This window comes from Orbicella faveolata, unplaced genomic scaffold, assembly GCF_042242905.1.
Source record: "Orbicella faveolata isolate gen_17 unplaced genomic scaffold, um_ofav_v1 contig_24, whole genome shotgun sequence".
In the NCBI taxonomy this organism is placed as follows: Eukaryota; Metazoa; Cnidaria; class Anthozoa; order Scleractinia; family Merulinidae; genus Orbicella; species Orbicella faveolata.
Window position 1 is genome coordinate 2,643,689 of NW_028301552.1, and position 21,312 is coordinate 2,665,000.

The 21,312-nt window shown below is 39.7% G+C and overlaps 4 protein-coding genes across 4 annotated transcripts in view; 1 reads left to right on the top strand and 3 right to left on the bottom strand.

The window, feature by feature from the left end:
* Nucleotides 1-2,401: 2,401 nt before the first annotated feature.
* Nucleotides 2,402-8,317, bottom strand: LOC110042491 (uncharacterized). Its single transcript, XM_089291586.1, has 2 exons — nucleotides 6,498-8,317; nucleotides 2,402-3,743 (listed from the first exon to the last, which is right to left on the bottom strand). The coding sequence occupies exons 1-2, from the start codon at nucleotides 8,152-8,154 to the stop codon at nucleotides 2,572-2,574; spliced, it is 2,829 nt and encodes a 942-aa protein (XP_089147712.1). The 5' UTR covers nucleotides 8,155-8,317; the 3' UTR covers nucleotides 2,402-2,571.
* Nucleotides 8,318-8,884: 567 nt separating this feature from the next.
* Nucleotides 8,885-13,010, top strand: LOC149109970 (uncharacterized). Its single transcript, XM_089291587.1, has 2 exons — nucleotides 8,885-10,606; nucleotides 11,542-13,010. The coding sequence occupies exons 1-2, from the start codon at nucleotides 9,025-9,027 to the stop codon at nucleotides 12,690-12,692; spliced, it is 2,733 nt and encodes a 910-aa protein (XP_089147713.1). The 5' UTR covers nucleotides 8,885-9,024; the 3' UTR covers nucleotides 12,693-13,010.
* On the bottom strand, nucleotides 12,648-15,389 carry LOC110042554 (kelch-like protein 11). The gene has a single exon (XM_020747934.2). It carries the CDS (start codon nucleotides 15,210-15,212, stop codon nucleotides 13,440-13,442), a length of 1,773 nt encoding a protein of 590 aa, XP_020603593.2. The 5' UTR covers nucleotides 15,213-15,389; the 3' UTR covers nucleotides 12,648-13,439.
* A 5,650-nt stretch (nucleotides 15,390-21,039) lies between these two features.
* Nucleotides 21,040-21,312, bottom strand: part of LOC110042493 (monocarboxylate transporter 10-like) — a 10,665-nt gene continuing 10,392 nt past the window's right edge. Inside the window, exon 4 of the mRNA XM_089292454.1 lies at nucleotides 21,040-21,312. This exon is cut by the window's right edge and continues 201 nt beyond it. The gene's annotated coding sequence lies outside the window, so the exon portion shown is untranslated.

Consider the following 21,312-nt stretch of genomic DNA (forward strand, 5'->3'; position numbering starts at 1 on the left):
TGAAGGATCTTTAGCGTTTATAAACTCGTGACAATCAACTGAATGAACTGTTACCTTCACCACGAGATCTTCAGAAAAAAATCAAAATTCTACTCTTTGAACCCACAACAGCGGTTACGACACAGTCACGGACGAAATTAAATGTGTGAGATCATAATTAATCATAACTAACAAAATACACGCCCATTTTTTTCACCACATCAGGCGGAGGGCAAGTATCCATGTGGTCTGCGTCTTCCCCGTAACTGACGAGCCATGTTGTCCGTGACAAAATTTGCGTTGCGTGGCGCGCCCTTTAGTTGATACTTTCCGTGTCACTGAATGCTCCTCCCCTATAATTCCAAAACCTTTCAGAAATGACTTTTTCCCAGTAAATTTCGTCATTGAGACGATAAATGGATCGTAGACAGATTTGTCTTTTTCTTTTCTCAAAAAGCGGTCGACATTTTTATTTAATGTCATTTGGTATTGTTTATATCACGCATTTGTTCTTTTGCCTTTGGCTACCTTCTCCGTTTTAGTGTCTTTCTCTTCAATGCGATAGCGAGATAGAAAACATGATGCAATACGATGCTTTTCCCGGGAAATCCTGATTCATTGTCACTGACGCTAAGAGGTCCTGTGGTTCCATTGGTTTGCCATAAGGCGAGATAATCTCCTGGCGTGGCGCGAGATGTTTTACGTACCCTAGCCTTTACGAGCTAAAATCTCGCATTTGATTTTGAACGAATTTAAAGGGTATGCAGATTTGACGGATTTTCGTGAAATTTTGCCAGGGCATTCCAGGGATAATGACAAACGAAAGTGTGTCGGCAAATTTGGATATGTCACATATTTTTTCCCGTGGCGTCCATTTGCGCAACACGTCTTGCATTTTTAGCTACTCCAAATTTAGAGGCGGATACATAGACAACCAATCAGAATATCGAAAAAGCCCGACACCATTGGTTGATTGATGCCTTGTGAATAAGACTGTGCAGTCATTTTCCTCCTGTGGCGGCATCAGATAGGCGATAAATTCAATAGAAGAACCTTTGGCCTTTTCACCCCTTAGCGGCTCCTGACATTTCCTAAAGAAAAACTCGCCTAAATTGTATTTTTGTCATAAACTGAATTTATTAAGGTTTCTTCTGATATATAGTTTGCTGAAGTTTTGTTGAAACTGGCGCGCGCATAATTTTTTTCCCGAAGGACACCCGCGAAGGTGAGAAGTAACCTTAAAAGTGAGTACCCAGAAGAGGGTGAGGAGAAGAAGAGTGTCAAATGAGTGTGGTTTAATTTCAATCTTGCTTCACCCATTCTCTCTCCCAGTTTGTCTATTTCCAGCTTCCTAAGGTTTGAAGAGTAAGTCGTTTTACTAGCTTTTGGGCTGTTAAGTTGAACATTTTGTTAAAAATTTACTTGGTTATAATTACGCTGTCACAGTGCCAATACAGCCTCCCGGGGGAGTCAGGCCCCCTCCCGAAAATGCTCCTCGTATATGTCCCAATAGTCCATACGAGGAAGCGTTACCCAAAACGGTTCCTCTTTTCTGGCTGGAGGTATACAAAAGGGTTTCCACCACAAGTTTAAGTATAAGAAAGGGTAAGAAAAATGTCATCTAGGTATTTAAGAGCCTCATACAGACTAACCTAAACGGTTGATTCGTCCAAGTTTAGTAAATTTCTACTGTAGCTAGGTGAAGGGGTAACATTTTCTGTGGAAGGTATATACCCCCCGCAGTATCGCTTTTGGTGATTTAGACATTTAAACTGCGACTTTTAAACTGAAAACGTCAAGACTGGAAGTCAAAAATGGAGAATATAATGTTAATTTTCCATGTGCGAAGTCAAAAGGGTAGGAGGTCGAGAGGGGAAAACTAGAGACACAAAGCGTTATTGGAGACTAATCACTCTTCTAGTTTCTCCCTCTCCCTCCCCTTTGAACACCTGCACGCAGACTAACTGTTAGACTCTACACAGAGTAATATCTGCACTTACAGACACTTCCCAGACTGAGAGGCAGTCACCTCTTGTTAGCAGACAGTCAGCCACAGTTCCAGTTACGGAAAAAAATATTGCTTCATCTTTAACCTTCCATAGGCCATCAAACACCTCTTCTAAACAGACACATCTTCAGGTCCGTTTTAGGCGTGTCCTCTGAAAAGAGGTTAGACCATTTGTAAAGTGGGCTGTACAAACCACGTAGAATGTAAGAAGTCACATGTATATGAAAAAATTCTGTTTACTCAGCTAGGTTGCAAGCAAACTGCAAGCATTTACAGATGTACATGCCCCATTGCTCGTGGATGAAAATGCATTTTGAGTTTTAACGAAATTTTACCACTCTCCACTCTTAAATCTTGTTGGGTTTTTTAAAATAAACTACATGGGAACAAGTAAATTAAAATGATGCAACACTATTATTCAATAAATATTCTATAATTTGTACAGTATTTACATGTCATAATTAATTTAAACAAAGAAAGAAAATCCTACAATAGTCTTAGTATTTAGTGACAAGATGCGTAATGAGTTGAATGTAAAATGAACAGTTAACAAAATGAATGTCAGAGTTTCTTTGTAAGTTCAGTCAATGGCACTTTGGAAATTTTTTTCTTTTCCTATCAATAATAAACAGGCATTCCTTGCCACATGCTACGAAATATTTCAGTTTTTCTAATGTTCCTTGGTGGACACATGTGTTCAAGTCCTGCAGTGTTTCACTCAATCTCTCTACAATGAAGAAGAGCCTATCAAATTCACACACCAGTCTTTTATTGGGAGAATCTCTCATGAAACTCAACACAATCGCCAAACCCTCCAAGGCAAGAAGTGCCTGAAATTTAAAACTGAACACTTCTCTCAAATCCTGGACTCTGTTGTTCTCAGTGAAGTAATTCATTCGCCTTTTAGCACAACCACTCCACCGTTTTTCCTCTTTTACGTTAGGTGGCAATGTCCCATAAATCTTTATTGATTGTTCAAGTCTGTCCAGTTTCTTCTGCACTTTATTTATCAGGGCTGCTGATCTGGCAATTCGGCTTGTTACAGCAAAGTATTCATAGGATGTTAAGTGTTTTGTGTCCACTGGTAGCTCCACCTCTCTTTTCGTCACCTGGTGTTTGGCTTGACAAACATGATCCCAATTCCACTTTTGCAAGCACCACCAACAGAATTCCTGACTGCACAAACCACAAACCATGTGGTTACAGCCAGGACCTTTTTCTATTGGATAGTGGCAAAATGGACAATTCTTGACATTTACACTTGTGATCAAAGAATTACTTTGGCTGTTTATAACCGTTTTCGCATACCCTTCATATCTCTGTCTAAAGATGCGAGCCTCATCACATGTCGCAGGCCAGTGCGCATCTTCTTGGCACTTGAAGCACCACATGGTACCACAGACACATACCACTGGGACCGGCTGGACAGCACCAAGAGAAGCGAGATGCCTCCCTGAGGTGACCCGTGGTGAAGAAGCCTTGACAACCAACTTGCACTGGTCTGCAGGACACCACTTCCACTCTGGGTCCATCTCCAGGAATGTATCAAGCCTCTTCGCCAGATGTCTTCCATACAATGATGGCACAAGGGACATCAAGGTGATAAGGTCAACTGTTGTGCTGCATTGATGTCCAGGACACTGCAACTCAGTATAGCCATTTCCAATCAGGGTCTTCAGGTGAGCTCTCCAGCAACTGTTGCAGAACTGGTGACCACAAGCAGTCAGGGAAGTGTGACAGGAGATAAAATTGATATCTGAAAATATGACAGTACGTATTTGTAACATAAGAAAAAATTGAAAAAAGAGAAAGAGTACGCCTGTTATAATAGGCAGTCATGCAAGAAGCTCTTATGCTACGTACATTTGGGTGGCATGTCAGTCAATACACAATAAACAATACATGTACATGTGCATGGTTTTAGGACCCAACTGGCAAGGGGATGGCCAGGTTATCTACAAAACATCACCAAGAAAGTAAACTTCACAAGCTTTGGGCCTAAATAAAGTCATTACAAATCCTGCAGAAATGTGAATTTGGTGACATACAGAATCTGACCTCTGAAGCAGGACTGATTACAAGACCAGCAGCTACGTGTAAATCTCTTGGCCATGCAACAACTTCCACGTGAAAGGGACACTATCATGGGCATCATTTGGAAAGTCAAACCTTGAGAGGCATGCTACATGTATTGTCATTGTTTGGAACTGATATACAGTATATAATGGTTTGGCTTTGTTCAAATTACTATTTACATGTACTGAAGGTATAAAAAGAGTACTCTAATGAATTACATGTAGGAATGCACAACAAGGCTGTGGTCTAAGGAAAATTATGAGGAGCCCAAAGGTTCCTAACCATGAAATCCTAGGTGCCCAGCACTTAAGGACGGTGCCTACTTTTGTTGGTGCGCACATGTTCTGCGCATCACGCAAGCCACGGTTTAGCTCCACGCGCGCGCTGGGGCTGACATTGACGCAATCAACTACGCTATCACGTACACAACAAAATGAAAGCAAAATTTTCCTACTGTGACCAAATCAAGTTTAATGAACCTGTACTTAAACCAGGAACACCAGAATAGCAGTATATCGCTAACCACTAACTGTTTACGTCTTCCAGCTGAAAACCTAACTGTTATCTGTCGAAAATTATACTGAAATCCAACTGTAAACATGTACCTGCAGATGGCGTAGTGCGCATGCAAGACAAATGTGAGATACTCAAATGTCTTACTTACTGGGGAGGTGACAGGAAAAAGGGTAACGGGCACCATAAAAGTTTTCAAAAAAGATCAGTAACTTTAAAAAACGTGTGGTTACCCCTACATTTTATGTTATGAAATGGAAGTGGCAAGTCTATTCAACACATGATTAGTTTCTGGTTGTGAGCAAAAGGTATTTAGACTGTATTTTAGCTGAACAAGAGGAAGGCTGTCAGATACACTAAAAGCGCTTTTGCAACGATTTTGTCATTAAAAACATATCAAAAATGTTTTTTATAACCATTTGCCATGTAGTTTAAAGATCATTTTAAATGTGTTTGCTTTTCTGTACGTAAAGGCAAATTATATGGAAATCTGTGAAGAAATATCCTTTCCTTCTTTTTTCAGGAAAATGCTGATGTCAGCATTTTTGTTGAGATTCAAGGCTAATTATCTCAAAAAAATGCGTGGCTAGCCCCATGTTTCTTTGTAGATTCCAATAGCCCTTGCAAAGATCTACTTTTTCCGCGTGGTCCTAACCTGGCGCAAAAACCTTTGCAATTGGTAGGCACTGTCCTTAAGCTTATATGAAAACAGTCAGTTTTTCCAGTCACCCTAAGGTGAAAGTAAGTCGCCTGTAGCAACTGGGCACCTCTAGAGGTAAGAGCACAGCCCTGTAGGAATGCACAAGATTGTGATATTAAACTGAAAAAAGTCTGGCAGACTTTTCAAAATAAGTCTGTCATCACCTTTATTTTTTACAAATAAACACCCCCATCAACAATCCACTCAACCGATCTTAAATCGAAACAAAAAATTATATGATGTACAGGAAAATATTTGCATGCAAAACTTCAGCGATGATAGCTTTTGGCTTTGTTCTGATTGGATGAAAAATAGTCCTGCAAGTTTTTTTACTTGCTAAAATGTAAAAACAACATGGATAAAAATTGCTTTTCACACTCAGGTCAAAGCTGTTCTAATCTGCAGATTAATTAGTTATGTGGTAATGAATTAACTCTGGTATCCTGTGCACAGAATATGTAGTAATATTTTTCAATGCAACTTGGATCGGCCTTATGCTTTCAGTTAACTTGGTACTAATTACTGTTTTCTACTCATCTTCCTATGGGAAACAAATTACAACAACAATAACTTTATTTGTACTCAGCTAGAAATTAAATGAACAAAAATAAGTTAAAATAAAAAGAGGAGGCAGCGTGGCCAAGCGGTTAGGGTGCCGGACTTGAAATCTGGAGGTCGCAGGTTTAAGTCCCGCTCTGACCACTTAGCTGGAGTTGTTTCTCAGAAGACCCTAGTACAACTCCTCGATCATGCTTGTAAATAGCCAACTGGTCTGCCTCCTGCCGTATGGGATTTTTAAGCCTATTACATTTAGTTGATATATTTGTTTCTTTCATTTAAAGTGGCATGCCTATGAACTAGTTTGGTGTAGCTAAGCGCATTGACCACTATAAACAACAACATTTGAACATTTTCTTTTGAAGAGTACATGGCTGCCCAAAATGATCTTTTATAGTAAAATAACCTTTTATAGTAAAATATAGGACCCAGGAGGACTGGTCTGGTGTACAAGATGGCATCGTTTTCAATCATCTGTCAAGAAATTGGCAGCTTTTGGTTGCTAACGTCTATATTATTGCCATGTTTTCCCAGATCTTTGTCATTTGTTATAATTGACGGAAAAGCATGTAATCATCACTTCCAAAGCCAAATTGAAATGTGATTTTAAAAACTATCATGTGCAACAACAACATTACGATTTTCAGCATACATGTTGCTTACCATCAAGCTGGAATTCCATGAAACATATTCCACACTCTTGTTGAGAGTGACCTGCTGTTGACGGGGGTACAGCCATATGAGCATTTTCAGGTTGGCTTTCCTCCTTGCCTGTCAGGTATGTTTTCACCTCTTGCTGTGCTCTCTTCAATGAAAGGGCCTTGGAATTCCATCCAAACAGTTTGGTAAATACATCCAGAGACAGTTTTGGTTGCTTTGGTCTAGATTCATCAGCTTTATTGTCACTGTTTAGGTGAAAACAGCCATTAGCAATGTTCACAACTTCATCTAGACTGCAAATGTCTGCCTCAGCACTCTTGTTGTTGATCTTAGAAATGAACTCTGCCAGGACTGATTCATGCATACCTTCATCATTGCAGACAACAACTGTGCTTACCCGAGCTTTCACCTTTCTTGTATCATGTTTCATGCCGTCAAACTTGAACAGAACAAGCATTTCTCCTCCACTGAACTGACAGGTATCAGGTGTTACATTCAGAATGAACGCTCTTGGTAAGCTTGCAGCTTCCTTGTACTTTTCACCCCATCGTTCCTTCAACAAAGTAGGATTGGTTTCTGTATGGGATAGTTCAACAAAGGCATATTGTTCACATGAATCTTCTACTGTGAATTGCAGGAATTCTGTGGAGGGTTCTGAAGTTTCTGAGTCAGCAGATGGCAATGTCTCATTGGGGAAGTAGTGGTGCACACCACCTCTTCCTCTTGCTCCTCCTCTTCCCCTTCCTCTTCCTCTACCTCTCCAAGCTCCTCTTCCACGTCCTTGTCCTCCACGCCATCCCCCCCTTCCTCGCGAATACCAAAGACCACCTCCAGTCCAGTCTTCTTCACCATTAAAATCAGAGTCACGCATAATCTGAGCCAAAAGTTCATGATGTGCTTTGTACATATCGTCACCATTCTCGATGTAAATGCACTCTCCTTTTCTCAAAGGAAGTTCTTTGCTTTCTTCAACTTCTTTCATTTGCCAGGATGTCTTTGTCTTTGCACTGCATTTTTTCTTCTTTTGGGTGGAGTTCTTCAAAAGCAATCCTAAGTCAAGTGTTACAGATCTATCACTATTGCTAGAATACAATTTTTCATTGAAATCTTCATCAATTTCATGACAAGAGAGATCTGGTTCGTTGACCTCTTCAAACTCTATATCAAAGTTCCAGTTAGGAAAGGAATTTTTCTTCCTTGCGCCAAGATGTTTCGTCTGTCTCCTCCATTGTTTTTCATCATGCCATGAACCCGACGGATGAGGGTAAGATACTTCGTATCGTGTTTTCATCTCTTCAACGTCACTAAGCAAATCGTTAGCTCGCGCAAACTTTCCTTTGGATTTTCGAGTTGTTCTGCTCTTGGAGTTGTAAACACAGAAACAGTCTGGTCGATCGTGTTTGTCGCTAGTGTATCTCTCAACCAAAACAACTTCGTCTTTCTCGACTTCAATGGAGTTTTCCTTGATTACTTCTGGAAGAAGCCAGCGATTCTGTTTGCCTAACGAGAGGGTAATAGTCTTGAGCTCTCCTTGGTCGCAGCTACCTTCGCTGAACGCTGTAGTTTGAATTAAAAGTCCTTCTGATCTTTGGCCAGGGGTTCGCGTGGAACGAACGGTTCTACCGTTGCTCACTCCGAATTTACCAGTTTTCCAAACCATGGTGGCGATCTCTCTCACTGTTTACCCGTTGTCTCTAAACAAGGAATTGCTGTTAACAGAAAAGTAGCTTCTTTTATGACCCTGAAATCGAAAAGCCATTGCTTAGCAAAATTTCTAATAATATCACTGTTCGTAATGGTGGTGCAATAGAAAGTGCCGAAGCTGTTATGAAAGAGAGTCTTTGATTGGCTGTGAGGTTTATTGTCCAATCAAAAGATTCGAATTATCGAGCAAGAAATTTATTTTTAGACCAAAATGTTTTGTACAGCATCAACTTCGTTTCTAGTCCCACGCATTCTGCTCTGCGAGCTTCAAAATGTATTTTCTACCATGGAAATAAATTTTTAATTTATATCTTTAAAATTGAATAGACCACTTTCAAAACAGTTCATGAACCAGGTTGGGGAGGGTTAGGTGTGGATATCTAATCAGAGAAGTGTCAATTCTAAAATGTGTCAAGTGTCACAACTGCTTTTGTCGCCTCGGCCAAATTGTTTATTCGAGGACTTCACTTAGCTTCTGGTGAGAAGGAGCAAAAAATTTTGGGGGTACGAAAGTGAAAAAATCTCTATTTTCTAGCTTGCGTTACAGCTCCTGCGTTACCTAACGTCACGCAACATAACTAAAAATAGACCGTTATTCTTCGGCTATAGAACGGATGACATAATTGGACAGAACGATCTGAGCCAATCACAGCTATGGTTATAAATCTTTAATTGAAGTTACACCACCGAAGAGAAATACACAATGGCGCCCTCTTCCTATAAAAGAAGAACGAACGAGGTTCCTGTCAGTTCTCAGTTGTTTCCATTAGGCGCAAAAGATATACAGTTTATAGACAACGGTTAAGTAGTGAAACACTATACTTTTATGGAGTGGAAACGTGGAAAATCTGCAGTTCGCACTGGTACATGTAGAACACATCGCTCTCGCTTCGCTCAATCCAGAGGAAACAGATCGGAGGGACTTCTGATTCATTTGTCAGATGTCCATTGTTCCAGTAAAGGAGATAAAGACGAAAAAGAGGCCGTTACCTACTCTTTAGGCAAGCAAAATCGCTGGCTTCTTCCTGAGGTAATCAAGGCAAGCTCCGTTGGATTCGAAGATCGAGAAGAAGTCGTTTTAGTTGAACGGCATGCAAGAAACAAGCGTGGCAAGGCAGACTGCGTCTCTGTTTTCAATTCAAAGAACGGCACCTTTCGTAAACCCAAGCGTAAGTTTGCGCGGGCTGAAGATCTTCTTGGAGATAGTAAAGAGATGAAAACACACTACGAGGTGGTCTACCCGCATCCCTCGGGATCAAGAGGAAAATGTACTAAGAGACCCGGAAGTCACCTTGGGAAAAGAAAGGAAAATTCTTGCACCAGCTCAATCCTTGACGATGATCATGATGACATGAGTGAAATGGAGTACTCAGACGTTGAAGAAGAGGATAATTTTAGTGGGCAGATTATAGAAAACTCACACACCCTTGATTTAGAAGCATTGATAATTTCATCACCTAAAACCTCATCAGAAGCTTATGCTAGTCGTCATGGAAACAGTACTTCACAGAACATGGCTCAGAAACAGCTCAAACAGAATCAGCTGCAAGGGAAATGCATCTATGTGGAAGGTGATAAGGAAATGGAAGAAACACATGTGGAGCTCTTAGCTCAAATCAAGGCAGGTTGGTCGCTTCTAGATGCCAGAGATGAGATTAAAAACAATCAGTCAATCAATCAATCATCAAAGCTAAAAGTACAGAAACGTCAAGCGAGAAATCAGAATCACAAATCTGCCAACAAGTCCATACCACTGGGCAATACCTGTCCTTTTCAAGAAAAACCTGCCAATCCTACAGCTGGTTGCGAGGGCATTGTCATTACATTGAGAAGACAGGAAATCATGCCAGCAGCCCTGGAACAACAATGGTTCAATAAGTACAAGGAGGGCACAAGCCACCCAAGAGCTTTTGTTCTGAATGTAACACCATTGACGTCTCTCTCCAATGGCAAGGAAGTCTTTATTGTGTTCAGGGTCTTTGATGAGCATGCAAATTGCAGCTCTGATAATGTGAAAGCCCTTGTCAACTTGGTTGTTTGTAATGATGTAAACAACACTGAAAACATTTTGGCAGATTTCATCTCTCAGATCAAACTTAGGAGCACCAATCAAAAACTCTGGACCCTTGAAGACATTGCTTATGTGGCAATTTGTATTCGGGAAGAAGTTTTGAGTCATGCTCATGGTAAGGTGGACAGCAAAGAACCACGGAAACCAAGGTTGTCATTGGATGTTTTTACTCATCTGTTTGGATGGAAGTCCAAAACATTCTCTTCACAGGCAGCACAGCAACAAATCAAAAGACGTCTTTCTGTAGTCACGGGGATCACAACTTCAGAGGCTTGTGTAACATCTGGTGATGAACAGAACATGCTGGAATGTGAGATCTGCTTCCTGGAGATGGAAGGTAAGGGTGAGCTTATTAACATACATGTATACATACATGACATGATACATGATGCATACATGTATCATGCACAATCTACGTATTTATGAAGTCCATATGATAAACTATTGACCAGTGAAATAAATTTTATTCATAAGAGGAGTGAGAGACGTCAAAGCAGTGTTCTCCACAGATTTTAAAGTAGCTACTGAAAAACATTTGTAAACTATATCAATGCATTTTGTTGCAGTGAGACTGTTTGTTAATTAATGTTGTTTGCAATATGATTTGTCCCTTCACCAAGGACCATTACACTATTGCTGTATAGAATACTGTTTGGAGTTATTGCCATTATCACACATTGCAGTGACTGGCAAAAGGCAATAAATAAAATAATTAATTGGATGGTATTTTTTGCATTTTCCAATGTTTATTGTTAAATGGGCAAGCTCCTGTAAGCAGCCATTTATCTTGTAAGTCGTTACCTCCATTCACGGACACCTTTTTCTCTTCCTGAAGGTGTTCACTTACAAGTAGACCTTCCATTGTATTGGCCAATTTTTTTGTTAGCCTTTAAAAAATTTACAATAACTCATATTTTTTTTTATTCCAAATTGCATTTGAAATCATGTGATTATTCTACAAAGTTGGGTTAGATTTTAGTCCACGCTTCTTGATTGTGTTCATTGGAACACATACAGCTGTGTTGTCCTACATGGGGTTACTCTACAAGGCTTCTGTTCCATAAAATTTACCGTGGACAAGCTGAAGAATATTGTTCTTTATACTGGGGACTCTGTCATTAAAAGGTTGGCTTGTAATTATAGTAAAATAGTATTACTACAAGTATATTTCTGCATAAGATTATAGTCTAATGGGGAAAGTCACGATTTCATTGTTTAAGTAAAAATGCATTGATTGCAAAATAACAGTATGTAATCAATATTGTATTTCAGATTGTGATATTACCAAGTCCTGTCTGTCCTTATCTGCCTGTGGTCACCAGTTCTGTAATGAGTGCTGGAGGTCTCACTTGAGGACCCAGATTGAGCACGGCCACACAGTTCTGAGGTGCCCTGGGTACGAGTGTAGTTCAACAGTTGATGATGTTACCTTGATGTCACTTGTGCCATCATTGTATGGAAGACATCTGGCAAAGAGGCTTGATACATTCCTGGAAATGGACCCAGAATGGAAGTGGTGCCCTGCCGACCAGTGCAAGTTGGTTGTCAAGGCAACAACAACACAGATCACCTCAGAAGCTTTTGATGCCAAGAATAATGCCAGTATCCAGCCAGTCCCAGTGGTATGTGTCTGTGGTACCATTTGGTGCTTCAAGTGCCAGGAAGATGCACACTGGCCTGCAACATGTCAGGAGGCACAGATCTTCAGACAAAAAAATGCATCTTATGCTCGGATGGTGACAACCAAGAAAAGAAGGGGGCTGATTACAAGCGTTCAAGTGAAGCACTGTCCCTCCTGTTACTACCCTGTGGAGAAGGGTCTGGGGTGTAATCACATGACATGCATCTTGTGCCACTATGAATTCTGCTGGGTTTGCCTCCAGAGTTTCAGTCACTCTCACGAATGTAGAATTGTTCATCTGCGAAAAATTCACCTGCCAACAAAAGTTGTTAATGAAATCTCTTATGAGCATGTTGCAGTTACAAGCCGAGTAGCAAGGGCATCAAATCTGATATGTAAGATTCATAGGAAGCTTGACAAGATAGAACAAGGACTGGACGTTTATGCAAAGAGTTTCCCCTTGAAGCCGGATATTAAGAGGGCAAGTTACACTGAGAAGCGTTTGATTCTCCTGTCTGAGAATAAAGTTGCCAACCATTTGAAAGAAGTGTTCAATTTCAAATTTCAGGCTCATCTAGTTTTAGAAGGTGTGGCCATTAGGCTGTCGTTTTCAAGTGGCACAACTTACCCTAGAAAACTTGCTATGGAATTCAGCAGGTTGCTCTTTATTGTGGAAAGAATGGATGAGATCCTGAAAGACTTGAACTGTTGTCTTGTAAAGAAAGAATGTTTGTTTAAACTTAAGACATTCATAAAATTTGGAAAGAAATGCATTCTTTTTATTAGTAGAAATACAAAATGAACTTGTTTTGACAACTGCCATTATTTTTGTAAATTATGTTAAATTATAGAGGGCAAAACAGTACTCTTTGTAAGCTGAAGTTCCTATCCAGTTTTAAGTTATACAACTTGTAGAAAATGAGTGATGAACAATGATGAGATAAATAAATGTTCTTTCAGCATATAGATGGTTAATGATACCTAACAGCATGTGATTTGACTCTCTGTCTTGAGAAATAATTTTATTATGTATACCGAAGTTAGTTTGCATCTGACCTTATCCAGTTGTTGTGAGTCACAGAAAATGAGTGATATAGTAATAAAACAGCATGTGATTTGACTCTCTGTCTTCTTTTTGTGTACTGCAAACTTTAAGCAAATTATGCTATGCTATGTCATCAGGGGACATTGGGAGAGTGGAGAATTTTTGATAAACTTCAATGTGTTTTGAAATGCAATAAAACACTTTCTCTAGTGTTTCCAAAAATATTTTCCAGTGACAAAACTGTTCCATTCCCATTCAAACCATTTCTGTGAGTATTTCTATGGCTCCGTTCTAACATGGTCTGCCTTGATAGCTAAGGCAGGAAAATAAAAAAATTATGGGAATTCATAAGCGAAAAAGAGATAAGGATGGCCAAGAACAGAGAACATTGCATTGCTTAATGACTTGTAAAATTCTAACAAGGTAACTATTGCAAGATGTACTTCTATGATGCAGCTCCTTTCAGTTAAAGATGTGGTGAGTGCATCTGATAACTGCCAATACCTAACTGCCAGAGCAAGATTGCTGTGTGTTCAGTGGTTTAAGTTTGTCAATCACTCCTTTGGAAAGTCTTGCAAAACAAGCTTTAAAAATATTCTTCTCTTTATCTTCCTCTTCGCTTGTTTCAGTGCAATCAAGTGGTATGACTGATTTCTTTTTCCATTTATTCTGCTTAGAATGAAATATTTCAACTGAATATTGTGAGCTCTTGCGTGTATAATAAACATACTCAAAACCTCCCAGAACATACAAACTTCCTTCATAGTGTACCATACTTGCGCACATCCGACGATCATTGAGACTAGCCATCATGTGCCATTCATCAGTAACTGGATTGTAAACTTCACATGAGCTGATTGCTTTATAGTTCTGTTGGCCACCTGCTATGTACACTTTACCATTCATGGAAGCACCAAAAGCAAAGGCTCTTGCTTGATTGATAGGTGCAACTTCTTCCCATTCATTAGCACTGGGATCAAACCTTTCCGTTGTTGACAGGTAACTTCCACGTGACATACCACCTATGGTGTACAAGTACTGTTCGTCAGAAACAAAACATGTATGATCCCGATAGGTGGGTGGCGCCTTAAGTTTATCACAGAAATTCTTCTCAAGATCGTACTTGTATATCCCGTGCCCAGTGAACTCTTCACATTTAGCATACAGGTAGCCCTTTAAAACTGTGGTACAAGTAAAAGTGGTTGCCAGTTTAACTGTACTGTAAGAGTTGGTAGTAGATATGTAGAATTCCATTAAACATTCCCCCTGGTTATCTGCTTTGCTACAAGGAATGAAAACTTTATCCCTACATTGAGCTGGAGTGTGGCTACAGTCATGATCATAGGCCATGTTTGACAGCTGGTACCATAAATTCTGCTTTGGAAAGTAGCAAAAAGATCTTTTCCCACCACAAACAAAGATTGAATCCATGTGTGTTTCCAGGCATTTCCTTGGTTTCTGGATAACCTGCCCAGCACTGGCATTCGCAATTAATCTGATAGCATCTAACACAAAATTCAAGCACAACACACTGTTTTTAGCAACTAGTTCTTCCTTCACCAATTCATTTAGTAGAAAATCATGTGATATGGACACCAGACGGACTTGATGCAGTAAACCAGGAAAATTAACTTCTCTTTCACTTTTGTTGTGAGACACCCACTTTACGATTCCCTTGAAGATCTCTTCCTCAACATTGACAGTGATGTCATCGCTGGACACCCACTCCATAACTTGCTTCATGTCAAGGCTTAGAAAATCTTCTGTTTCCATGACAGCACTGAAATCTGAATTGATCATGCCGCGGGCTTCTTCTTTCAACTCCTCACACTGATATTTAACGGCAAAATAATAATAGGAAATACAGTTCTCAGTTGCCAAATTCTCCGTTAAATACCTTCCCACCACTGTTTTCAGGCCTGGAAGGAGAAGATAATCTGCTGTTGCCATCAAATTGTGAGCGTTGTCTTCAGTAATCGAAACATTTCCAGTGTAAACGTACTGTAAGACGTCTTCCATGACTGACGCCGTCGCTTCCTCAAGCTCTATTCTGATTAAATGTTCTTTGCTTTCTCTCATGTCGCTAATCAGAAGTGAAAGGAAGAACGGGCTTGCTGCAGCAAGAACAGCTTTGTGAGCGACAAATTCTCTGTCTTTTACTACCACTTTCACATCGCAGAAACTTTGGTTTCTTCTCAGTATATCTAAACGTACGACAAGTTCTTCGCAGCATTCTGGGGGATCTGCTGATTTCATGGGTTGAGATAGGGCCTCCATTTTGGAATCTTGCAGTTTTACAGCACGAGGGCCTCGATTTCGAGTGGGGGATCGGTCACGCAAAACCCATCAAACTCACGCAAATTGCAAACTAATTAGATCAAGTGCATCTTCATAAAAGTTCTATGGATCGCCAGAGTATCATTGGTCAGATTTGATTTGAAAATGTTGTGCCAATTTAAAGCATCCCTAGACTACGAGTAGTCCCTCTTTCGCTTAGACCGTCGAGCGAGACGCGAAAGAAAACCGCGAGAAAAAATGGCCGCGCGAGATCCTGAGAGCGAGAGTTCCCAGGATCTCGCGAATTTATATAAGCTTGCCTTTTTTTTTTTTTTTCCTATGAGAAATATGCGCCTACGTCCGGGAAATTTGAAACGCAGCTTTATTTCCACAGTTAGGCCAACCGTCCACACTTATCCGAAAAACGGGTTGTCCACCGAAAACGGAGCTTTTCGAAAATGCTCTTCAACCGGAGGAATTTGAAAATGCCGACTTTAAGTTTTAGTGTTGATGGAAAATATTATCAGAACACGTGTTCTGCCGCCGGTCGCCAAATTTCTCTCGCGCAGTGTGGACGGAAAACATTTGATCCGTTTCAAATTTCTCTGCTGTTGTGTGAACGGGGCCCGGGGGGGGGGGTACTGTCATTGTCACCTCAGCCATTGCGGATCACGTTACTTCCACGGGTCATAATATTAAATGGGACAATTTTGATATCTTAGCAACTGGTAGGTCAGATATACATTGTAAAATTAAGGAAACATTGTTAATTCGTGATTTAAAGCCAGCCTTGAATGAAAACGTTGGCAGTGAAAAACTTTTTCTTTACTAGCATTTTGTATTGTTATTATTATTATGGTAATTTTTTTTTTTTTGCACTCATCTGTGTGTTATTAACTATTAGTCTTGTTACATATTATTAGATACCAGTCTTTTTCTTTCTCTTCGCGTTTGAATTTCGATTGTAATCTAGTTAACGGTCACTTCTGAAGATGTATGTTGTACATACGAAACGTCAAGGAAATTAACTTTGTTTAACATGCGTTTTGGTTCCATGTTTATCACCGCGGTTTGTGTTTTGTTTCTTCTAGAGCTACGATGGCCAAGGAAAAAGAGTTTTTACGATTGGGTACTGTCATATATGGGCTATATGGGCATGTGCCGCTGTGAAGGGTATGGTTTTCAAGTAGTTTACTCCAGGATAGGAAATATAAATCAGAACATTTGGGTCTAGAATAGGGTATCATTTTTCGCGAAACTGACCAGTTGGTTGAAGATTTTATCTAGACTGAGGAAACCAGGAATTGCCACTCAAAAATATAAAAAAAATCAAATCGGTAAGATTAAATTTACGCAAATAAGCCTCCACAGTGTCGATAGATGGGGCGATTTGGGGAGTTTACTCTAGTATAGGGTAGCAAAATTTATTTATTTATTTATTTTCTTTTTTTTTTTCAGTGTTTTTGAGCTCCTTTTCTGAGAAAAGTACACGAGTTTAAACACTCAAAAAGTTTCAAAATTACATGTCAGTCGAGCATGGTGTCTCCACATCAACCCTTTACCGCACTCCTTGAACTATTTTTCGTTTAGAGTTGAGATACTGGAGTTCCACTGTACCCGAGAAAGTGCCATAAAACCATCAAAAGCCAAAGCAAGTATCCTGTAAAATCGACTGAAAGAAATCTGAGAAAAGCTTTTGATGGTCGGAGGATTGACGATTCCTGTGGGGGAGGGGGAACAGGTCGTACTGACAGAGGAATTTTAGGGGGACATTTTGGTAACTTAAATATTTTCGGAGAGTTTGGTATCAGAATTGGAACTGGTCCAGATTGTGCCGTTTCCCGGGCAAGGCACTTAATTCTTACAGTGCTTCTGTCTCTATCCAGGCTAATGCATAATCTCTTCGGGAAACCTGAAAATATGCTAAATAATCTGGCCTAAACGCATCATGTCATGGTCTGCAGAAAACGTAATTAAGCACCTGCCTGGAGTTAATAAGAGCTACCTAATTTTATAGAGAACTTAACTTAACTCAACAAAGTCAGTGCAGCGACTGCTAGTGAACTGAGTAAAAGTGATTTCGATTAAGCTCAGCCATTTTGAAAGATTTTTAATGACTAGTTTGTTATTAAGGACAGGGTTCGTCCCTGATCAGTATAATAGCCGACTTTATTTCTATCATATCTTCTCTTGACACAGTTGTTGTGAATAGCATTTTTAAATAACAAGCTTTGAGGTTTTCTATAAGAGAGAATTCTACGACACACATGTACCAGGGTAGCTTCTGTTTGTGAAAGTCAAGGGAACAATATCAAAAATAGTTGAACGCAATAATGAGAACAATGGTTACGTGATGTTGAAATATTTCCCAAGAAATTGAGCAATACGTATTGATTGGTTTAAAGTGATTCTGACATCAGAATACTTCAGGCAGAAATGCATCACTCAACTTGCCGGTATATATCGATAATTTATGAGCAGAGCCATGATATCTTTAAACAAAGCCAAACGTCTTACAATTATATCAGATCTAGAAGTTCAGTTTAAGCTGACCAGTTAGTCCACTGCAAGTAAAAAGGCCTTTTCGCGGACCATGACTATGATGATGATAATAATAATAATAATAATAATAATAATAATAAACAATGATGATAATAATAATAATAATAACAATTACAATTTACTCAAATGTGACTGGTGCATAAACTGCTGTATTTTACTCTGATTAATCTGCAAAGTCGTAATCGGACAGTGTAATCGGACAGTTGGCTGTTATCGGACACCTGTAATCGGACAGTTATATGAGCCAATCAGTTTAAGTCGTCTCCACTAAATCCACCAATCACAACATTGATTACAATCACTATAGTAACCAATTCAAGAGACTGGCTTTGGAAAATCGTAGGGGTTTAGTCTCTGGTGATTGTTTTGAAAGAGACTTCACAGCCATTTTTCAAGCTGTTCTCCACATTTTATAACTATGATATTTAAAAATGACTATTAAAAGCTCTTTTTCAAATGAAACTTTTACTTTTGTGGGAAATTATAATTGTTATGATTAATTGGTAACAGAACATCGTGTCGTCCAATTCAGTCTGTAATCATACTCGGGATTAATAAATCGGACTCCCGCTTCGCGGTCGTCCAATTGATTACAGACCGAATTGGAGTCCACTCAGTCCTATTACCATTAATAATAACAATAATAATAATGATAATAATAATAATAATAATAATAATAATAATATAATCCTGTGCCATTTCCTTTGATGGTTTGTTGTGCTACTGATAGGGAAGACAAGTTAATTAATTCATTTACTTTATTTTGTCATGTCTGTATTTCCATGAAAAACGTTCGTTGTATAGACGAAACTTCAGTTGAACTTAAGCGTTGAGCCTTCCCCGTGGCTGTTTGTTTTCATAATCTAATATGACATCGTTTCTTTGAAGGGGTGAACAACGTTCACCTAGTTCAGTTTTAATTTTGGACCCATTGCAATTAAAATTGCTTTTTCCTTTATCTTTCAACTTTCAATTGAGAGATCTCCGATATTCTTCAATTCATTTACGATAAGTACCTTCTTTATAAAATCCCAGATCCGCCTTTAAATTGCTTTCGGAAATGATGCTGTAAAGATATCAAGGCTGTGGCAAAATTAACCATTTCTAGTGATCTGAACGCATTGAAGGCCCCTCAATAGACCATATTCATATTCCCGGTATTGGACTGGAACTAGCTTGCAACTGAGGCTAATGCCGGGAGTCTTTTCAAATGCTTTTTAATGGTATTCCCCCCCATGAGCCTCCATTGCAAGCTAGTTCCAGTCCAATACCGAGAATACGAATATGGTGTATGTTACAAGCGCCAGCTTAAATCTTCACTGATTGCTAAGTCAGCTATAGCAAAGTCGTATACTGTTAAATAAAATGTAAACAATGCCTTCAGCAAATAAAAATTCCACATTTGGAAAACTCATGCAAGAAACGTGCACTGCAGTGAGGAACTATATTTTATTACATGACTTTTACATTTGTTAATGTCCGTAGCGTGTACAGCTGCTGAAACAAGCAGAGCAGGATGTATGAACGGGAGAACATGTCAAGTAGAAAAACATTTGTCTTAGCGCTGTCCAACAGGCCCGAGGGTGTCCGCTTACGAGGGCTTCCACTGTAACTCCTTTAAAAACTACTCCGATGACTCACCTGTAGAGTGCATTTGTTTGAGGGCTGACTTGTGTCATAACCAAACCAACAAGGATTACTAACAACAGCCAAACTCTAATTGATGTTATTTTGACTAACAAGCCTGAGCTGTTTAAGGATTGTGGCGTTTGTGATGTCGGAATAAGTGACCATGCGCTGGTATATGGACTCATGAAATTAAGAATGAAATAGTTTTTACGAAAGCAAGGTGCTGACTGTAAGAAGCTACAAAGAGTTGAATGAAAAGGAGTTACAAATGTATTTAGACATGGCTCCTTGGCATGTTAACAGCAACTTCGATTCAATTGACGACCAATATTCTTATTGGTACGTCTGACCAGCATTATCAATGATCATGTTCCGCTGAAAAAGATGAGATTCTGTGCAGTGGACCTACCGTGCATGACATTTGAATGGAAAAAGGCAATTAGAAAAAAGAAGAGGTATGCGAAACGATATGCAAGAAACCCTACTGAGGAGAACCGAGGACTAATGAAAACGTGGAGGAATACTGCTACAAGACTTTGGCGGAGAGCAATCAAAAGGTATTGGAGCAAAAAGGCTGAGGATCTGATAACAAATCCCAAGAATTTCTACGTGTTTTTAAGCCTTTCCTCACTCAAAGTCGAAAGAGTGTGGAAACGTTCTAATAAACCTTGACATCGGAGGCGTCATTGAACGGGATCAACGTAAAATCGCGGAGCACTTTTCCAAATATTTCTCTTCAGTGGCTAATGACATTGGTTACACTCGCTTATTAGGTATCTCCGAGGACCAACTGTATTATCACGAGAGTGTGCATACGATAAACCAAAGCTGCAATTGTCGACCTCCCGGCGACTCCTCACAATTTAACTGATTCCAAGCCCTTGGGCCGAAGGAAATTGCGGTTGCGCTGTCTAACTTGGACTCTACCAAGAGCAGAGGTCATGACCTAATATCACCTAAGATCTTAAAGATAGCGAGCAGGGAGCTTTCTCATCCCCTGGCTGACTTATACAACAGCTGCATTGAATCTTGCGATTGGCCACTGCAATGGAAGAAAGGTGATTGGGTACCAGTTTTTAAGAAAGACAATAAATAAGACATCATGAATTATAGACTTGTCACAGTACTAACAGTGTCAGGGAAGTCTTTGAGCAGTTACTGAGCAAACAGCTGACATCATTTATTGACCCTATGTTAAGCAACAACCTGACCGCATATCGAAAGAATTAGAGCTGTGAAACTTCCCTTATTGGATTGGTAGAAAGATGGAAACAGGCTGTTGATAACAGGAACGTTGTCGGAGTCTTGCCCACTGATATGTCAAAGGCATTTGATTCGCTGCATGCTCCCCTACTAATCAACAAACTGAGAGCATACAGTTTCTCTAACGACTCACTAGCCCTGATGCGATCATATTTCACAAATAGGAAAAACAGGGTTAGGATCAGTCAACAAACAACAAGTGATTGGTACGCTATCGCCAGAGGATGTCCCCAGGGATCGGCCTTCGGGCCTCTTCTTTGGAATGTTTTCCAAAACGATCTACACCTCTCCACTGATGAAAACAGGTTATTTATGTATGCGGATGACCACCAACTGTTTTCAGTGGCGAGGACAACTAACGAAGCGGAAAGCATTTTAACTGAGGAAGGAAACAGCATCTTTGAGTGGTACAACAACAACTTTTTACAAGGAAATTTTTCAAAGTATCAGGTGATGAGTCTGGGCCTGAGGAACTGTCGTAAGGATTTACACATTGTTATTAATGACACTGTAATTATAGGGAGTGCTTCTCGGGATTGAATAACGTTGCTTAATGATTTGTTTTACTAGTACATCGGGCAGCGGCGCAGTGGCGGAGCGATAAAAATATACAGAATGGTTTCTGTGCAGTTTCTGGTGAATTTAC

Bases quoted from the DNA above. Each gene is read 5' to 3' on its own strand.
- LOC110042491 (XM_089291586.1), bottom strand. From the start codon at position 8,154: ATGGTTTGGAAAACTGGTAAATTCGGAGTGAGCAACGGTAGAACCGTT. The intron at 3,744-6,497 runs GTAAGCAACATG...TCATATTTTCAG, and splicing joins CATGGAATTCCAGCTTGATG to ATATCAATTTTATCTCCTGT.
- LOC149109970 (XM_089291587.1), top strand. From the start codon at position 9,025: ATGGAGTGGAAACGTGGAAAATCTGCAGTTCGCACTGGTACATGTAGA. The intron at 10,607-11,541 runs GTAAGGGTGAGC...ATTGTATTTCAG, and splicing joins CTGCTTCCTGGAGATGGAAG to ATTGTGATATTACCAAGTCC.
- LOC110042554 (XM_020747934.2), bottom strand. From the start codon at position 15,212: ATGGAGGCCCTATCTCAACCCATGAAATCAGCAGATCCCCCAGAATGC.